At 40.8% G+C, this 17627-nt stretch overlaps 1 protein-coding gene across 1 annotated transcript; it reads right to left on the reverse strand.

Moving 5' to 3' along the window:
- Positions 1-105: 105 nt before the first annotated feature.
- On the reverse strand, positions 106-15453 carry LOC104448070 (acetyl-CoA carboxylase 1). Its single transcript, XM_010061854.3, has 32 exons — positions 15050-15453; positions 13868-14242; positions 12999-13205; positions 12752-12913; positions 12528-12620; positions 12323-12418; positions 11955-12128; positions 11436-11529; positions 11152-11339; positions 11019-11069; positions 10901-10940; positions 9842-9966; positions 9644-9760; positions 9493-9567; positions 9356-9412; positions 9164-9268; positions 7396-7482; positions 7105-7296; positions 6843-7031; positions 6562-6672; positions 6399-6485; positions 6130-6306; positions 5757-5834; positions 5536-5658; positions 5181-5450; positions 4768-5102; positions 4180-4417; positions 3744-4093; positions 3453-3666; positions 2875-3051; positions 621-2774; positions 106-500 (listed from the first exon to the last, which is right to left on the reverse strand). Exons 2-32 carry the CDS (start codon positions 14240-14242, stop codon positions 444-446), a joined length of 6798 nt encoding a protein of 2265 aa, XP_010060156.2. The 5' UTR covers positions 15050-15453; the 3' UTR covers positions 106-443.
- Between the last annotated feature and the right edge of the window lie 2174 nt (positions 15454-17627).

The raw sequence follows: 17627 nt of genomic DNA on the forward strand, positions 1-17627 counted from the left end.
GATCCACTGTTGCCTTTCTCTCCCAGTTGGAACCTCAGCCGTTCATTCTGCAGTGTTTGTAATGTTTGTCATGCGTGAAAGACCATATTAATGATGCTAGTTTCGTGGCAACAAATGACCAGATAGAGATCATATGTGGGAAAATAAATTATTACATTATTTATTGACATTATAATTACAGAAATTGGAAATAATGACATGGTTCAAGCCATGAACGAAAGACAACCTGCAAAACGAGCCACCTCCTCTCCCTTAACATTGAAAAACCCAATTTAACCCTACATCCTAGATTTACACTAAGCATACTGGTGGGCACTAGTCCTGGGATCTACATCTCATCCACAATGTGGAGGAGTTATTCATGTAGCTGATAACAATCAAAGGTTTCACCGAGTTTGCGCGCCAAAATGAGGCGAAAATTTGGTGATGTGCAGTCATGATGTTCAACTGAGCACCTCGAGAAGTTTTTGAACCAAACTAGCTCGGCTCGATGGCTCCATCTGCATTTAATTGGAAAACAAGAATTCGATTGAGCTCTTTGACATGCACATTCACGCACATTTAACAAAGATACACATACATCTGCAGAAACCAAAGATTAAGCATGATTTGGGCTGTACCTTGTCTAGAAGGGCCAGGAGACCTTGAGGAAGAGCTCGTAAATCTAACTCTGAACTACCAACATCTGTCAATTGCTGCAATACTTTCTGGATCCGTAGTTCTTTTAACTTGTCCTCATAATTTCTCGTATCATCTTTCCATGTGAAGAATAATTCATCATCATTCCATGCATCCTCTCTACCTTTCGCCACCTCAGAATTCAAAAACCAGCTCTTCATGAAGGCATATGCGGATGTCCTTGAGAGCTGATTGCCCCGTGCATCTTCCACAGTTTTGATGAGTGAGGCTTCGGCAATTCTTCGATGCAATCTTCTGTAGAAGTAGGAGCGAGAGGTTTTCCAGTCAACGACTTCTCTGATGACCCCCTTCACAGCCATCCTCAATGAAGTGTCGTGCAGTTCAGCAAATTTAGTGGCCATCTGTGTGTACACGGGCAAGAGGCTCTTCTCTCGGGCTTTAATCTTCTGCTGCAGTGAATTGACCACTTCAAGAGCACCAGCCCTTCTAGATTCCTCCAGCTTTGACTTCAGTCCGACCAGCTCTTCATCCAATCTACCCATGCACTCTATAAGGTCCTTGGTCTTAAACTTGATCTCTATCATCCCCTCTGGTTCAAGGATATTCCCTTTGGCCGTCCGCTCGGCATACATTTCAATATGGTCTGGATTAATCTGGCTGTCCACAACCACCCACGCCCCACCACGGAGCTCACCCATCATGGGGATGTAGACAAATACAGGCTGCTTGTATGTTCTAAGGTTCTCGACTATTGTTGACCCGGCTTGCAGGATCCCTTCAAAAAGGTCTCTCTGCCCGCCTGAGAAACCTCTCCAGTTAGCCAGGATAAAAAGAGGAAGTTCTTCTCTGTTGAAATCTAAAATTGCTTGAGCTGTCTTGCTGGCGGAATCCGGGAACCATACTTGTCCAGCCTGTGGGACCACTCTCTCATGGGAATCCAGCTGACCTGGGTCCGCAGGAATGATTTGCATTACAGTTTGAGTCTCGACTGCTACAATTCCCACGGGGATGCCTCCCAGCTTAGCTCGTCCTGTTACCACAGTCCTTGCCCAGCCTTCAAGTGTCTCGATGAAGCTATCCTTGTCAAAAATACCGCCAACCCAATTTCCATTACTATCCAAGACACCACGAATCGCAGCACGAGGATCACATGAGTTCTCCACAAAGTACTCAACAGGCCTTTCGGGGGGATCCAAGGGTTTACAGATTGGAAGTGGACCACCAACATAAGGAGGAACAAAACTTAGCCACTTCAAGATGGATGAAACCCCTTCAAGGTCATCTGAAACGGTCAGATGAACCACTCCATTAGTTGCCATAATTTTCGGACCTCCAAGTTGCATGTGGGAACTGTAAACCTCACGGCCAAGAAGTTTGTTAAGGGCAGAGAAACCTGTTAAGATTATTGGTTGATCAAGCCTCTGTATGCAACGCATCCCTAGCCTAGAAAGATAAGCACCTATACCAACAGTTCTGCCAGTCACATAAGTAAGGGTAAAGGTCTCCTTGTATGCCCTAGAATAAGCACCAGCAATGGCCCCACTTCCTGTCAAATTTTCTACTCCTAATCCATCCTCCTTCCCAACAATGGTATCTATGACCCATCTAGTTTCTCCATTAGCCAGCTTCAGCTCATGTGCTATCACAGATGATCCCATCTCAGCATAGTCATCGGGTGTCAAATATAAGTACTGGAAACCACGCTCAGGATTCGATTCATCTGACCAACCAACTCTGAAGTGAGCTTTCACTTCCTCTGCTACTCCCAGACGTGCACCGGAGTTGGCTGCCAAATAAATTAGAGGCAATTTCTTTGCACATGCAAGATCAGTGACTGCATGGAAAAATGCATCTTCTTTTTGGCCAAAAGATCCTGCTTTAAAGGTTACATCGTTTGAGACAACTAGAACTGTTCTCCCAGAAGGGAACTCGGGAGTAGCCATTTCCATGCACCAAGCTACCATCCCAAAATCATTACTCCCAGGCTCGGGGTCTACAGGGACTAGAGGGGTTCCCCAGCTGCCACTTCTATCAGAAAATTTGAGCTCGGTTACTTTGAGAAGCATCTTATTCTTGATGTTGTTGTCATTCGGAGAATGGGATGCCCAAGCCATCTCTAGAGCTGTCTGGAACGCCTGCAGAGTAATTTTTGTCAACCAAGTTAACCCAAGCTGCTTCAAGTAAAGCGAAGCTCTGTCATCAACTGGAATCACAGAATAGTACAAGAATACTCACAAGTGGAAAATCATAGCAATAAGTAGTGTTGCTATTCCTGGCGGAGAGACGTTTTCGCTCAAGAGCTCCCAAGGGCTTGTAGGCTGCACTTACTGGAACTCCATGTAGAGGGGCTCGCACAGAGATTGAATGATAGACCACTTTGTGGGTGCTGGAATCCTCAAGTTCACGGTAAATCTGATGATGCAGAAAAAACAAGTAGTGTCAAAGATCCCATCTCTCAGATTAGGAGCCCATGTAACAAGGTCAAGGTAAATATGATGACAATTTTGAAGTCTATCCTCAGGAAAATAGCCAAATGAACAGACAAGCTGAAAATATGAAAGCACACAAACTCCAAAGCAGGGGACTTTGCTAAATTTCTTTGACCATATGATCACCATTACCTTGAGTTTACTTTGATTTTTAATATGGAAAGAGATGGAAATGCTACCACATAATTGTGGAGTACTACTCAAAAAATTCAGGAAACAATTGCGCAGTCAATATAATTTCTGCACACCAATTCCTCCTTTACCTTTTGTACAACAAAATAAGAAGTTCAACTCACATTCCCTAAATAAAGAAGTTAAACTTACATGAGTAGTGCATGTGTGTCCTGTTACATTGGTTACCACGAATCTCCAAGCACCATTTGCCAGCCCAGAAGACGCGATCCACAACTTCACTTCCCACTCACTAACACCTAGCCGATGCATTTTTACCCCAACAGATGCATGAATTTCCCGTGCCAGCTCTTCCAGAATCTGTGCAACAGCGGCTTCTTCTTGCTTGGCATCTACTTCCACTCTCCTGCCAGTATCTCAGTCTAAGACTTACACAGGCATTCAAAGGAACATAAAAGAGCAGAGAAAATGAGAGACGATTACTTGGTGTAAGGCATGAGGTCATTCACTTGTTGCTCTTGTACAACATAAAGGTACATATGCGCATGATCATATTTCCCAGTAGCATTATGGGCATTGAGTTCCAGCTCTTCCATGGCAACCACCAAAGATCTCAAGATGCTCCTTGAAGTGTAAGACGCTAGTAGGGAACCTGATGATCCTATATCAAGGCCCTGGTGTGACGTGAAACTACCAGTTGTTGTGGGCTGCCTGACGAGAGTTCTGAGGAACATTCTCTGGATTGGAAGGGGCTTGTCTTTAACAGTGTATAGATGCCACTGACGGTCCCTGGAGGGCGTGTACCTGATATTCTCATAGCCTTTAAGCTTATCCTGCATTTTATTATGGACCAAAAGATCAGTTGTATCAATTTACAGTTTCAAAGAAACAGAATAGGTTAAGGGATGAGAGGATATACTAATTCAAGGTATATGGAGAGAGGAGGCTCTAGATGGCGTAATAGAGGTTCTTCCTCATAGTAGTGCTTCTCAGCTGACCAATGGAAGGAGTGCCTCATAGGAGCCCTCCCTTCATCCCTCTGTATGATACAGCTGATAACTCCTACACCAGAAGTTCGTAGACTGGAACTTAATTCTTGCTCTTTAAGTATCTTGGCTAGCTTGTTGATCCTTTCTTGAGCCTGATCTTCATCGCCACTGGAGTAATACGTAACGCATAACAATTGAGATTTGCATGGTAGTAACTGAACTTCAAGTTCTATTTGCCACAGAATCAAGCAAGCAATCCCAACACGGTTTATTGATTACGTCATACTATGCAATTTCCAACAATAAGAAATATCAAGTTGAGTAAGCCACAAACAGATCTCCTTTATTCTACTTCTATGAGACACATTTCTCACTAATCTGCACTTGCAGCTGATCTTCAAGTATCAAGGAACATGAGTGGCTACTAATAGATAAAATCTTGCAGTAAAATTTTTTTAATGTCTAATGCATTCCAGTAACAAAGTCAGTGCAAATCAGAGAGAGGAAATGTACAGTACCTGTCCTGAAGTAGACTCATCTGATTGTTAATTCCAGCTAAAGCTATGTGCATCATATTGCCAAAACACTTTGGTTCGGATGATCCATTCGGAACTGCCTCATTGTGAGTAGTTTCCCTCAGGGCTGCATGGACAATTGCGGGCAAAAACTGAAGGGACTTAATGATGACCATGGCTCCCCATCTCCTTTCGCTATGTTTCTCAACCAATAGCTTGTCAAACGTTTCATCTTCAGCACTGTTCTTTCTTTCTATGTGCTCTTCTAAGAATTCCCATGAAGCAATGAGACCAGATCTGTGCCACTGCATTCTTACACTCCCCTTTACAAGATAGGGCTGGCAGAGATAGATTGGATGAGCAAAGCACAGCAAAATAACTAAATTAACAGAAAAAGGTAGGTCTAAACCATCTACCTGGTATAGCCTACGAACATAAGTCTCCACAACACGCCTTTGAAGAGTGTGATCACTATGGTCAAACAGGCCAACGAGGGCATCTTCAACTGCCAGAGGAGCACTCACCAAATCCTCCATGCGTTCATTGATGGCACTTTTCCTCTTTGGGGTGTCCATGGTTTCACCATCTTCTGTAAACATCTCTAGTTCGGAGAGACTTCTAGCAATGTTGGACCGCAGTTCGCTCAGTTTAGTTTGTTCCAGCAGTTGACTTGCCTTAAGTGCTAACTGAAACAATGAATTTTGCATGATAAATCGACAGATTATCATACTAACACAATTAAGCTAGAACAACTCAAGTGCCACGGCTAACCTCAGAGTAGTTAATATGGTTTAAAACCGAAAAGCGAATAAGTTTATCTCTGTATGCAGCAGGATTAGGGTAAACCAGCTGTTCCATGAGACGCATTATCAGCTTATTTTTACTTTTTATACCCTGCATTTCAGCAAGCAAATATCAGCACCTGACCAAGGCAAAGATGATAAAAAAGGAATACAATACATAGAATGCAACCAAAGATAGAAAATGACGACCTGATGAGAAAGGACTATGTCCACAACTTTCAATAGATCCTTCTTATATTGAAGCCGAAGCCGTTCAATCACATCAGCCTGCAAAAAGATTTGTCTAAAAGTGTTGATGGTAGTTGGTTATGATAAATAAAAAATAAAAAATAAAAAAACTAAAGTAGGTAGGAAGCAAGTTGAAATGCTAGTAATCAATTATCAGATGATCAGATCTAATACAAAAACTCTTTAGAGATCAAAATGGTCACACCATGGCAGATCTCAACATACAAATCCAGAAAGTATGTTCAAGCAATATACTCCTGCTCCTATGATCTCAAAGCAATGTAAAGCTAGGACACGAAACCCAAAATCTTGGTTATTAATTCAGAGAACTGACCCGAATATTGTCACTGAATAGTTCTTCAACTGAGAGATACTCTTCAAAAAGGGATTGAACAATTACTCGGGCATGACTTTCCCTCCCTCCCTCATAAGACTTCACAAGGCTCATTAATGGTTCAATCAGTCTTTCCTGGGACGCCTTCTCTTTTTCGGGACAGGAGGTTATATGGGCCTGATTTAAAAAGAGAAAAGAAAGAAGGAACTTAAATGGCATTGGAAATGCACTACAAGATCGAAACAAAGTTGGTATGGTGAGGAACTTACCTCAAGAATGCCTTTAAGCAACTTTGCAGGGAAGTCCACAATCTGAGAGCTTGAAATTCTTTCAAACTCCTTAAATTTGGATTCCAACTGACAAGGCAAAATAAAGTCAATAATTGAGTCCAAGATTCAATTACTAAGAGTGCAGTCATACTCATCATTATACCTCACTACGGAGATCTTTTGGGAGGCGAGTTGCCAGAACGGAAAAGCACTCTTGCCATTGAAGGAAAGGGAGCTGCGGGCTATCAAGACATGCAAGCAAATTTTGCACTACCTGAGATAGATAACAGGCTTTTAGTAGGAGAAAGACACTTCATTCATCACGAAAATGATTCTCATGTTTTTAGTGAACAGAGCCAAACTCTCTGCAGCTGAGATAGGGAAAAGTGGATCATCAATCGAGAAACTAATCCACAATTTCGAGTGAGAGGTGTGACTGCTTACATCATCAATGTTGTGCTCATAACCTGCAAGAATCATGTGTGCAGCATTTAAGCTTGCAGCACATCTCTGATGAACCTTCCCAGAAACTGCAGTAGGAGGGCCCAGGATGGGGAAACTGCCATGAAACAGTTCTGCCTTCCTTACAGCCGAAGGATCATCTAAATCCAACCTTGCTATAAGCTCACCAGCCTACAGTAAAATAACATATTAAGTTCAATAGTAAACAGGACACTACCCACTTGTTTACAGCACCATGATGTACCTGCATTGCTTGACCTTCAGACATTTCGAATCGTATGATTCCGGAAGCAGGTGAAAGTAGGGGCATGCACATCTTCATAACCTCAACTTCAGCATATGGTGTGTCTCCATCTATATGACTGCCATCAGAAATCAAAAACCTGAGCAGCTTGCATGGAGTCTCTGCCACTAACTTCGATGGATCATGATCATTCTAAATTATCAGATGCAAAAATCAGTTGATGAGCTTGAAAGAATATCTAGTTGGCAAAAAGAAGAGCGCAAAAATGACAACAGCAAGAATCTCCTTAACTTGAAGCAAGCAGGTTCTTCCATCAATCAGGAGACGAGTTCCAGCTGCCTCTTCTTCAGCATATATGACATGACTGTTCCCATCCAACTGTACATAATTGAACCCAACTTCTTCTTAGAACAATGAAGAGAAAAGGGAATATTCTGAAATAGACGATTACTCAGGTGCAATGCATTAGATTGTCTAAATAGAAACTGGGCCATACACAGAAACAAGATAACTTCTGCTTTTACAAATGGTGGCCTCATCGGTAGTTTGTTTATAGCAGAAAAGGGAACAGGAAAACCAAATAACTGTAAAAGGGTGGGTGGGAGGCAAATGAATGAATTTGTCTAGGGCGACCAGATATGCTAATTATGCAGTAGCTTTTCCTCTGAGTTCCAACACATTAAAATTTGCAACCTAGGAAATGGCATGTGCTGGCTTGGTCCAACAAGTAACAAGAACTGTTACTAGAAGCATAATAAGACTTTATCGTTCACTTGGAATTAGAAGCAGAGCCAAACACTCCCCTTTCCCAAGAGGCACTCTTTTGCTTGTAGCTGTCTCTTTTCCATCAGCTTAGATTAAAATTTCCCAGGGTCGTTATGAACAATAATAGCAGGAGCCGGCATAATTACAAAATCTCAGGGTAAATGGACCTCTGAAGTACAAACGTTGATCTAACAATAGTTTAGAAATTAATCTTGATTTCAAGATACTAAACATTAAGAACAGAGGCTATGTTTGATCATCCAGATTTCTAGCCAGGATATGATTGGATATAATAGAATATGAAATTCAGGAATTTTGTTATATCATATTTCACTGTTTAGTGAAGCAGAGTAGTAAAACTGCATATTTTCACATCCTATCATACCCATTATTTGGTATAAATGGTATATCAATGTAAATGAACCTAAAAATTGCACAAATGGTAAGAATCTTGCATGACACTCTTTCCTACTTCATTTTCATTTGCTTATTTTTCCCTCATTTTTTATTTCATTTTTCTCCTTCAATTTTTCTCTAATATAATTTTATTAAATAGTAAACTATACTAATATTCCTAAAATATGTAAAAATATAAATACTAAATAGATATATATATATATATTGAATTTATATTATAAAATAGAAAAGAAATTCGAATATATATAAAAATAGGAATAAACAAAAAAAAAATGTTGTTATTATTTTGTTACTTTGAATTTTTATACCAAAATTCAAATATTACTTTAATTGTTACTAATTAAATAAGTTCATTATTTGTGAATAATAAATTTTATATTATGGATATTATAAATCATATCTATCTTTATCTCACCTCCCTCACGGAATAATTTTATTAGAACTACATCTCTCTTATATCGGACTTTATCCTAGCTTTGGCATGAATCAAATGCGGGATAGGATAAAATTTATCATATCCAAAATTTTATCTTGACTATTAAACATAGCCAAAAGTCTTTCTTTTGCCAAGGAATCATTAAGAACCCTGACCACAAATCACAAAAAGAAAGTGCAATAGTAGCCGCACCAGTTCCCTACACAGACACAGATGTGATAGAGTCTTACCACAAGCCACAAGGCTTCCTCATCTGATCTAGGATTTCTTAAAGCATCTCTAATGTGAAAATCAATAAGAATATTTTAGAGTGGCACATAGGTCCTTCATTTGCATCAGCTGAAAAATCTCTACTCCAACAATCCAAAACACCAACAGATACCACTGTAAGCTGGCTATACCACAAAACAACATGGACATATCATGTAAATTCATGCTTGCCTGCATTAATAGACCTCCATCACGTAAAGTATGTATTTCTGCCTCGACCTCAGACTCATTCATCTTCAATCTATAGCTTCCAGGTCCACCTCTGACCATGTCAATCTGTGAGAGTTCAGATAATTGATTATACTCAGCGTGAAGACGCCAGAAGCAGAAAGTGACCTATCTTGATGATTATCAGTCCCATACCGTATATTTGCTTCCTTCAATATTCAGTGACACTTGAGAGTTGACCAGTGATATATGCTGGAAAAAAATCGATTGACTTAATCATTACTGGCAACTCAGATGGAACTTTAATCATTATTGTGGTCATCTTTACCTACCTTGGGAGGAATTTGCCCTTTCTCAAGATAACCAATATAATCTGACACGACAGCTGCACTGCTTGCAGATGCTTTCTGAAATAAAAAAGATGTAAATGATGCATTCAAAAGATTCTCAGAAACTGAGGAGATGTTTAATATTTTCACTTACATACAGCGCTCCTCCAACCACAGAGAGATACCATGGAGGTCTTTCTGCCCTAACCCGCATAGCAATTCTACTATCCAACCAACCTGTGTGGATTTTATTGTCTCTGTAATCTAAAGCCTGCAAAAACATCATAGCCTTTAAACTAAAACTGCATGCATAAATTAGAGTACGAAAAAAGAAAGCCTAGACAAGACATACATGAAGAAGATCAATTGTATAGTCAACGTTGGTACGAATTTCACCCCTAATTTGAATTTCTTTCAGCCCAAGAACCATATTAGCAATTGCTAGAGCTCTGGATTCCCCAAATGCAAAGACATGTCCTGAAGCAAGAGTAAAATGTTCAGAGGTTGACACTTTTTAATATATAGAATGTCAAGAGTGTGCATACACATCTTTCAAACAACCGAAATTAACACTGGAGCATGTGCTTAATGCGGAAAAAATAGGTTGATCCCTTGATGAAATCCCTTTATCAGTGAAGACTGGAATGAAATTACATACTCTCCTGCTTATATTGTTCCAATTATAGCACATAACGTATCAAGGGACGTAGTATATGAGAACTTATACCACCAAGGTATAAGACTTCATGGGATGAATAAGTTGTTTAGCAAAGTAGTCCATAAGTCATTAGCCAGGACTACTACAGCCAAGAAGTTCTGGTGAGAAAATGCAATAGGGGTTCAGACAACATATGTCAGATGTTATACGCATTTATCTCGCTAATATGGGTCCAACTTAGCCTCTCAGATCCATAGGCATCACAAGCCAAGGCACGTCAGCTTGACATGGTAGCCTTTTCCTTTGTCTTTCCTGCATACTTCTCATGGTTTGGCAGTCATCAAGCACAGTGACTTTTTTTTAAGGTCAGAAAGCACAGTGACTTCACAGGCTAACAAACAGCACATCAACTTTTGAGTTGTGAGGCATGATTCACTATCAAAGCATAGAATAGCAGCAGCCAAAACAAAGTGATGCTGTGAGATGAAAACCCATACTCCCAATGAACTTTTATGTACCACTTAATATGCACTCTCTACAGTTACATTTACCCCATTAAAACAGCTTCAGTCCAGTTGTGAAACAAATCAGTAGCAGTTAGTAACTCAGCAATTACAAAGAAGTATAGTAGCTTAGCAGGACAACAAAATCAAAGCATGGGCATCATATCCTCCTACCAAGCAAAGTACTTAAAACAACAAATATAAATTTTTTCGCTAAATCATATGGGATTGTATCGTCGTCAGGACTTACCAAATTGGGAATCTGAAAATTCATGAATTCCTCCTCCAGACTGCAACAATAAGTTTACAATTAATCAGATGAGCATTTCAAGCAATCTTTACCTGATAAACTTGCACAAATAATATACCTTGACAGAGAAGTAAGCCCACACATTTGGCTTGCTTTTAAAACTCAGTTCCTGTACATAGCCAACTAGTGAGTAATTTCATGTCGACAGAAATCATCTTAAGCATTTGAATTACTTGGAACTGGTTACTAACCTGTACTTTCCCGCTGGTAGGCTTGAACCCGTCATCAGGATCCTCACTGGTGACACGGACTGCTACACAATGACCTTTTGGTCTTGTGGACTCTGCCTTGTCAAAATCAAAGGGAGTGGCAACAACTGAAGTTCTTCTCCAAGCATCATAATTTCCTCCATGCTCCATTCCATAAAACCGCCTTATTTCTAACCAAACAAAGCAAAAGGAAGGTGGCAGATAAGATTGACAATTAATACAAGAAACGAACTCAGATATATATTGCATCAGGTAACATCATATACCAGGAATCTGCCACAGAGGAATCCCCATCCCAACAGCAACTTGGGCCGCTGGCAGATTTACTTCAGCAATCCATTCAGTCACAGGATGCTCAACCTATACCAGAGGTAATCCATCCACCAGTTCAGCGAAAGAGAAAATACACATCAACCTTATCACATATGACCACCCCAGAGAAAATTGATTAGAGAAGATCAGACCAGATGGATACACTTCGCCCTGCTCAAGATCAAAAGTGTGTTTCTTTATTATGTTTTAGCCAACCCTATAGTACAAGACTTAGATTTACGTAAGCATGTCTTGTACTCGTTCAGCAAACCAACTAAAGAACGCTTCCTCATATATATCAAGATAAATTCCAAACTGAAAAGCAACTTAATGCACCAGAATGGCTCCAGAATATAAATATACATTCCAACAAGAAATTCCAGCTCTGCGGAGCTATATATAATTCTACAGAGATTGACTACCCAGTTAGAATGAAGTAGGCCAATATAGATATTAGAGCATTTATTGAGTACCTGCAACCTAGGGTTGAGCTCCAAAAAGTAGTATTCGCCAGTATCCATACTAAACAGGTACTCCACCGTTGCTGCACCAACATAATTAACACTTTTAGCTAACCTTCTAGCCGCCTGCTCCAGCTTTTTTACCGTTTCTATAGGAGCAACAGTGATTGGGCCCTCCTCAATAATCTATTCAAAGAAAGCACCGTGTCAAGGATGAGATAGGAAACTTCCAAAAATTTTAGTCTCCAGAATTAAATGAAGTGAGGTGGGAATATAGTACTGGTGTGTTGGCATGCATGTTCAAGAGTCTCTCTTTGTATGCATGATACATACAGGTACACAGTTGACATATTGGATATATCATCTACCAAGTAACTTACCTTTTGATGCCGTCTTTGAATACTGCAATCACGGCTATGAAGAGCTGCAACATTCCCATACTGATCGCAGAGCAACTGGACCTCTAAATGTCGGCTCTGCTCAAAAAAATAATGTTTAAGTTAGGACCTCAGGATATTGAAGGTATAGTGGGACTTTATTATGAAGAGGAAATTCAGCTAGATTCAGAAACTCTAGGCTTCTGACCTGTGAAGCAACTTTCATTATGAATATAGGCGAGCCGGGAACTTCACCCTGGACTTGTTTGAACAATGCCCTCACTTCATCATCATTATGAACCTAGAGGTGGATTACAGAAAATTAATTTCAATATGCTCACTACCTTAATTTCTCGTGGTCAATCAAAAACATACTATAATCAGCTCCAAGGGTACATGGGAAAATGGCATGTCAAAATTGCAGGAGCATACCTTTCTAATTCCTTTACCACCACCTCCCCACGATGCCTTAATCATTGCAGGGTAACCCACAACTTGACAACTAGCAATTGCCTCATCTGTCGTGTACACACAAGCTTCCCTATATATTTCGTCTGGGATTGTAACCAGGCAGCTATCGGGAGACATTTTCACCTGAAAGATGTGAAATCAGAATTTAGGAATCAAAGACAATGGGAGAATGAACATATTCCAAAGAAATTTGACAGAATCTACTTACGTGAGAACCACTCCATGGAAGAGTAGGCACGTCGGCTGCTTGAGCAATCAGAGAAGAACCGATTTTATCTCCTAATGCTGCCATAGATATGGCTGGAGGTCCAAGGAAAACAATTCCCTTGGCATTTAATGCGTCTGGCAGCTCAGGATTCTCTGATGCATGGCCCCAACCAGGCCAAACAGCATCCACATGGGTTATCTCTGCCATCTGCATCATTCATGCAAATGCATTTGATCAGACGTCCACAGGAATATCTGGAGTCACTTAACGAAAGTTTGTTTTAGAAATCAAACAATTTTGGCTTATCACTTAATCTTGTTAGGTAGAGGGGCTTTCCTTCCAGTGTGAAGGCACTATAATTTGAAGACGTATATGATAACTGAGCCGGGAGGACGAGATGTAAGAAAATAAATGTCTTAGATCAAAGTTTCCAGATGAATTGGAGAATGTACTACTTCCTAGTAAGCGGAGCAATGTGTTCAGTGTCAAGGCACTATAATTTGAAGACGTATATGATAACTGAGCAGGGAGGACGAGACATAAGAAAATAAATGTCTCAGATAAAAGTTTCCAGATGAATTGGAGAATGTAATACTTCCTAGTAAGCGGAGCAATGTGTTACAACACACCAAGCCCGTGAACATATAGTTTTATAGCTCTCGAGGTCTTAATCTTTCCCATTGATTTTAGGAAATGCGTTCTTCCCATGGCTAGACCACAATCGAAATAGAGTGCGATTGCACTCAAACAAAATGCAGTTTTAGGCAAAGTGTGCCCATGCAATTGACCTAGTATATCTTACTATATAATTCCAAATCTATTAACGGAAGGGGATCGATCAAACATTACTAAGGCGTCTGTGTACACACCTCCACAATGAGCTGAACATTGGCATAGTTATTGTTGTTAGTCCCACCAGGAACTTCCACAAACTGGTCAGCAATTCTGATATGTTCCGCATTAATTCTCATGTCCTCTGGGGTCGCCATAGCAACCAACAAGATGGCCTTCTCAGTTCCAAATGTTTCATATGCCCATGTTCGGACACTACGCATGAACTTGACGGCTGCCATTCCATTGTTGGAAATTAAAATACTATGAATTGGTCTCTTCCCTCCCAGGGCTTTGCAGAACTCATCCACTGCAGAGACTGTAGCGGGGCTCCTAACAGGAAGTACACCATTTGTGTACCCATTTACACGTCCAAGACTAGTCAGCGATGGTTTCCTTTGTGCTGCTGCCATCTGCATGGCCAGAAAACCAAAAAGAGAGCATGGTGATTCGAGCAAATGAAGTTGGTTCATCCACCTTGATCATATTAAGATAGGATAACCCAAAGCAACAAAAGAATTGACAAAACTTTACAAAAAAGAATCGACTTTCAAAATTGAACTGTACCGCCATGCAAGATTCATACTCGATTGATGAAAATTTAACTTACACTCAGTGCAAAAGTATGCCATCCCATTGAGCCAAAACAAAGTTCTCTGTTTATTACCAGATTCACTAAATCACTAGAGGAAGTCAATTTGGCTGCATATCTAGCAATAAGTATTAAAGATTCCTCGAAAGCATTAAGAACTCTTATTACTAAGTTTTAACATTCACATAAAAATCCAGGAGTTCATAGGTCCTCAGCCACTCAAAGAAATCAAATTTCAACTAAAAGCAACCAAACCTAAAGTAAACAGCACATTCCTCATACAGGGGACTGCACCAACCTCAATTACTAATAAAAGGCCCCCACAAAGGGAGAGATGCCCATAAGCAGCATAGTGGTGGGCCAAACAGCAGAATGATTAATAAATTCCCAAGCCCCAATAAAATCCATAGTTTGCTCAAAAACCAAACAAAGAGACTCCATTGCAAAGCAGTAACATTCCCCACAATCCAGAGCTACTTCCAATCTACTCCAGTAAACAACCCAGTTAAGTCAGCTAGGGGAGGGGAGTAAAACCAACTCCCACTTAGACAATCAGAGAAAGAAAAAGTAATTACACGACAAACGACCCCAAGATATAAAAAACAAGAAAACGAAGGCAGAAACGAACCTTGAATGGAGGAACAGAAGCCGAGATTACGCCGCTTCAACAGGCCGTGCTCACATCAAGCATTACTTCGACCGGATCACCGAGCCGAGAGAATTCTAGAATCGCCCAAACCCAGGATCAATTCCAGGATCAAGAACCCAATGGGTCGGCCTGTACTGGTTCGTTCAGCAGCTCCCTCCTCAATAAAAGAGAACCCGGGAAGAGAGGGAGAAGAAGAAGAAGAAGAAGCGGAGGGAGAAAGGTGGTAGGTCTGAGTTAGAGCGATTTGGGAGGTACTGCAGTTCATGGGAAGGATTTAAATGACACCACCGAGCACGTGGTACCTGCCCCTTCATCCTCCTCCTCCTACTGGTAAAACTCTCTCTCTCTCTTCTTCTTTTTTTCTTTTTGCCCCCACGACGGGAGTAGTTAGCAACTACCCACGAAACCTCACCTCCCCCTCCCCTCCCGCCTCTACCCATTTTCTCTCTCTAGCATCCCAAGTCCCCGCCATTGATAGGCACCGAAGCTGACGGGTCAGTGCGTGACTGACCCCCCTCGAGACATCAAATTTTCCCCTCGCTTTCTCCCTCTTTAAATCACGCAACCGCAAACAACCCCCCCGTCTCCCTCGATGCGGGGGCCCGCAGCAAAAAGACAATAAAGAAAAGAAACAACAGGGGGGCCTACGTGCTCTGTTTTCTTGGGAGGGCGTTGCGCCGCGGTGGCGTGCGTTGAGCCTTTGGACCGTAAGTTGGTAGTTAGCAGGTAGTCGACCAAACACCCCTCCTCCGCCGGCACGTCCTTACGTGATCGAGCTGCGCAAAGATGCTGTCAACCCATTATTCTAAATCCCAATCCCCTCTCATTCTGCAAGAAAAGCTCTCCCCTTTTTAATCAAGATTCGATTTTAATCACTTCCCAGTTTTCGTTTTCTCCGATGTGTAGAGGGAAAGATGGACGGGGGTCAAGGGGGATCATTAAATTGTGGGGCAGGGAAGGAGATAAAGGCGTGTAGGTGAAGAGGGGCTTGATTAGGAAAATGAATGCAAGATGGGGTTTGGGGGGAGATGGTTGGGAGGTAGGTCTATCCACGCCATCCTCGCCCTCCCCTGCCTCACGGTCCTCGCCTCTGCCCCCCCCATTCATTCAATGTTTTTTCTTTTCTTTTTTCCAATTGGTCTTTAATTTGCAATTCGGTTCGGGCATGCCTTATCTCTCTAATTTTGTAGGTGGCGATGCCTTTGCCATCATCCGATTAACTTTGTTCATTATCGTCCTTGAGTGATGAGCAGTCGCTCGTGATAAGTTCTAGCGTGTTGTGGACCACCTCGATATTAGACTAATCTGGGGAATTAGGCGGCTTTGGCTATGGCAATAGGATAGATGATTCCCCATCTCTGGCAACTTCATTTTTCCTTATCTCCGCCCTATGTAGTGATGCGGCTCCCCTCGCATTTGCCCCCGGACCGAACATACTTGTGTAAGAATAAAATCGACTTTGTATCATCATGTCCTTCTTGCTTTCGAATAGGCCACTCGCACTTTTTTCAATTTTTTTTTTTTAGTGCTACACGTGAGATAAAATATGACTAGAAGTCGAAATATGAGGAAACATAAATTTAGATATAACAAGATTCAACTTACTATTATAATATATAATCGATAGACACGTAATGCCACCAATCATCCTTACTTATTGCATTTTTACCCCTTTGCGTCTTTTGTTTCTAAAAACATATCTTTCTATCTTGGAACAAATTTCATCGTCCGAAGATACCAAACTACCCCCATTTGAAAGATACTTGTATCTGAATCTTTGCTAACCTAATATCCGCCAGTCTCCCCGCCACCCACCACCACTCGCTGCCTCCAACTAGCTCTAAGCCTCCTCTAGCCGTCGTCCTCATCCTCAATGGAACTGTCGCCGTCCACCGAGCTCACGCTGTCACATTCCCCCCCGTTTACCAATATCATGCTCTTCAATTTTAGTCATATTATGAGACTATTAGAAGTATCACAATCCCATTAGTTTGATCCTATGCATTTTGGTATATCTGTATTTGCTTCTACATTTATTTTTTACTTCATAGAAAGGCTTGTAACTTTTTAATATATAAAAGTTGACGCATAAATTCACAATAATTTTTCAATACTTTGATAATATTATAAATTTGATGGAAGATAGAAAAATATTTCTTGCTTTTGGTTAATCATGGATGAACTAACTCTTACATATATGTATTATTCACTTAAATATATACTTTTTATTCTACTTTAGTTTCAAATTAAATGGAAATAAATCATATGAATTGGATGATATGCTAATCTATATTTTCAGTATAGTCATTATAATCGATATCCATTAATGTGCATTTCATCAAAATTTACAAATGGGATGGATCAACGAGGTGGTGCGGGATCGATACGGGCTCTGCATCGGACCCTGCCAAGTGCTTCAAGAGGCATTTTTTATGGCAAGATATGAATGTGATGTACCAAAAAGAACCTGTAATTTTTGGGTTGTGCAAATCAAATGGAATTAAAACCGTCCTTTTCCAGTAACATTGTTGCTGTCTTTTTTGCAGCTTTTGCTGTT

Source organism: Eucalyptus grandis, chromosome 11 (genome assembly GCF_016545825.1).
Source record: "Eucalyptus grandis isolate ANBG69807.140 chromosome 11, ASM1654582v1, whole genome shotgun sequence".
NCBI classification, from domain to species: domain Eukaryota; kingdom Viridiplantae; phylum Streptophyta; class Magnoliopsida; order Myrtales; family Myrtaceae; genus Eucalyptus; species Eucalyptus grandis.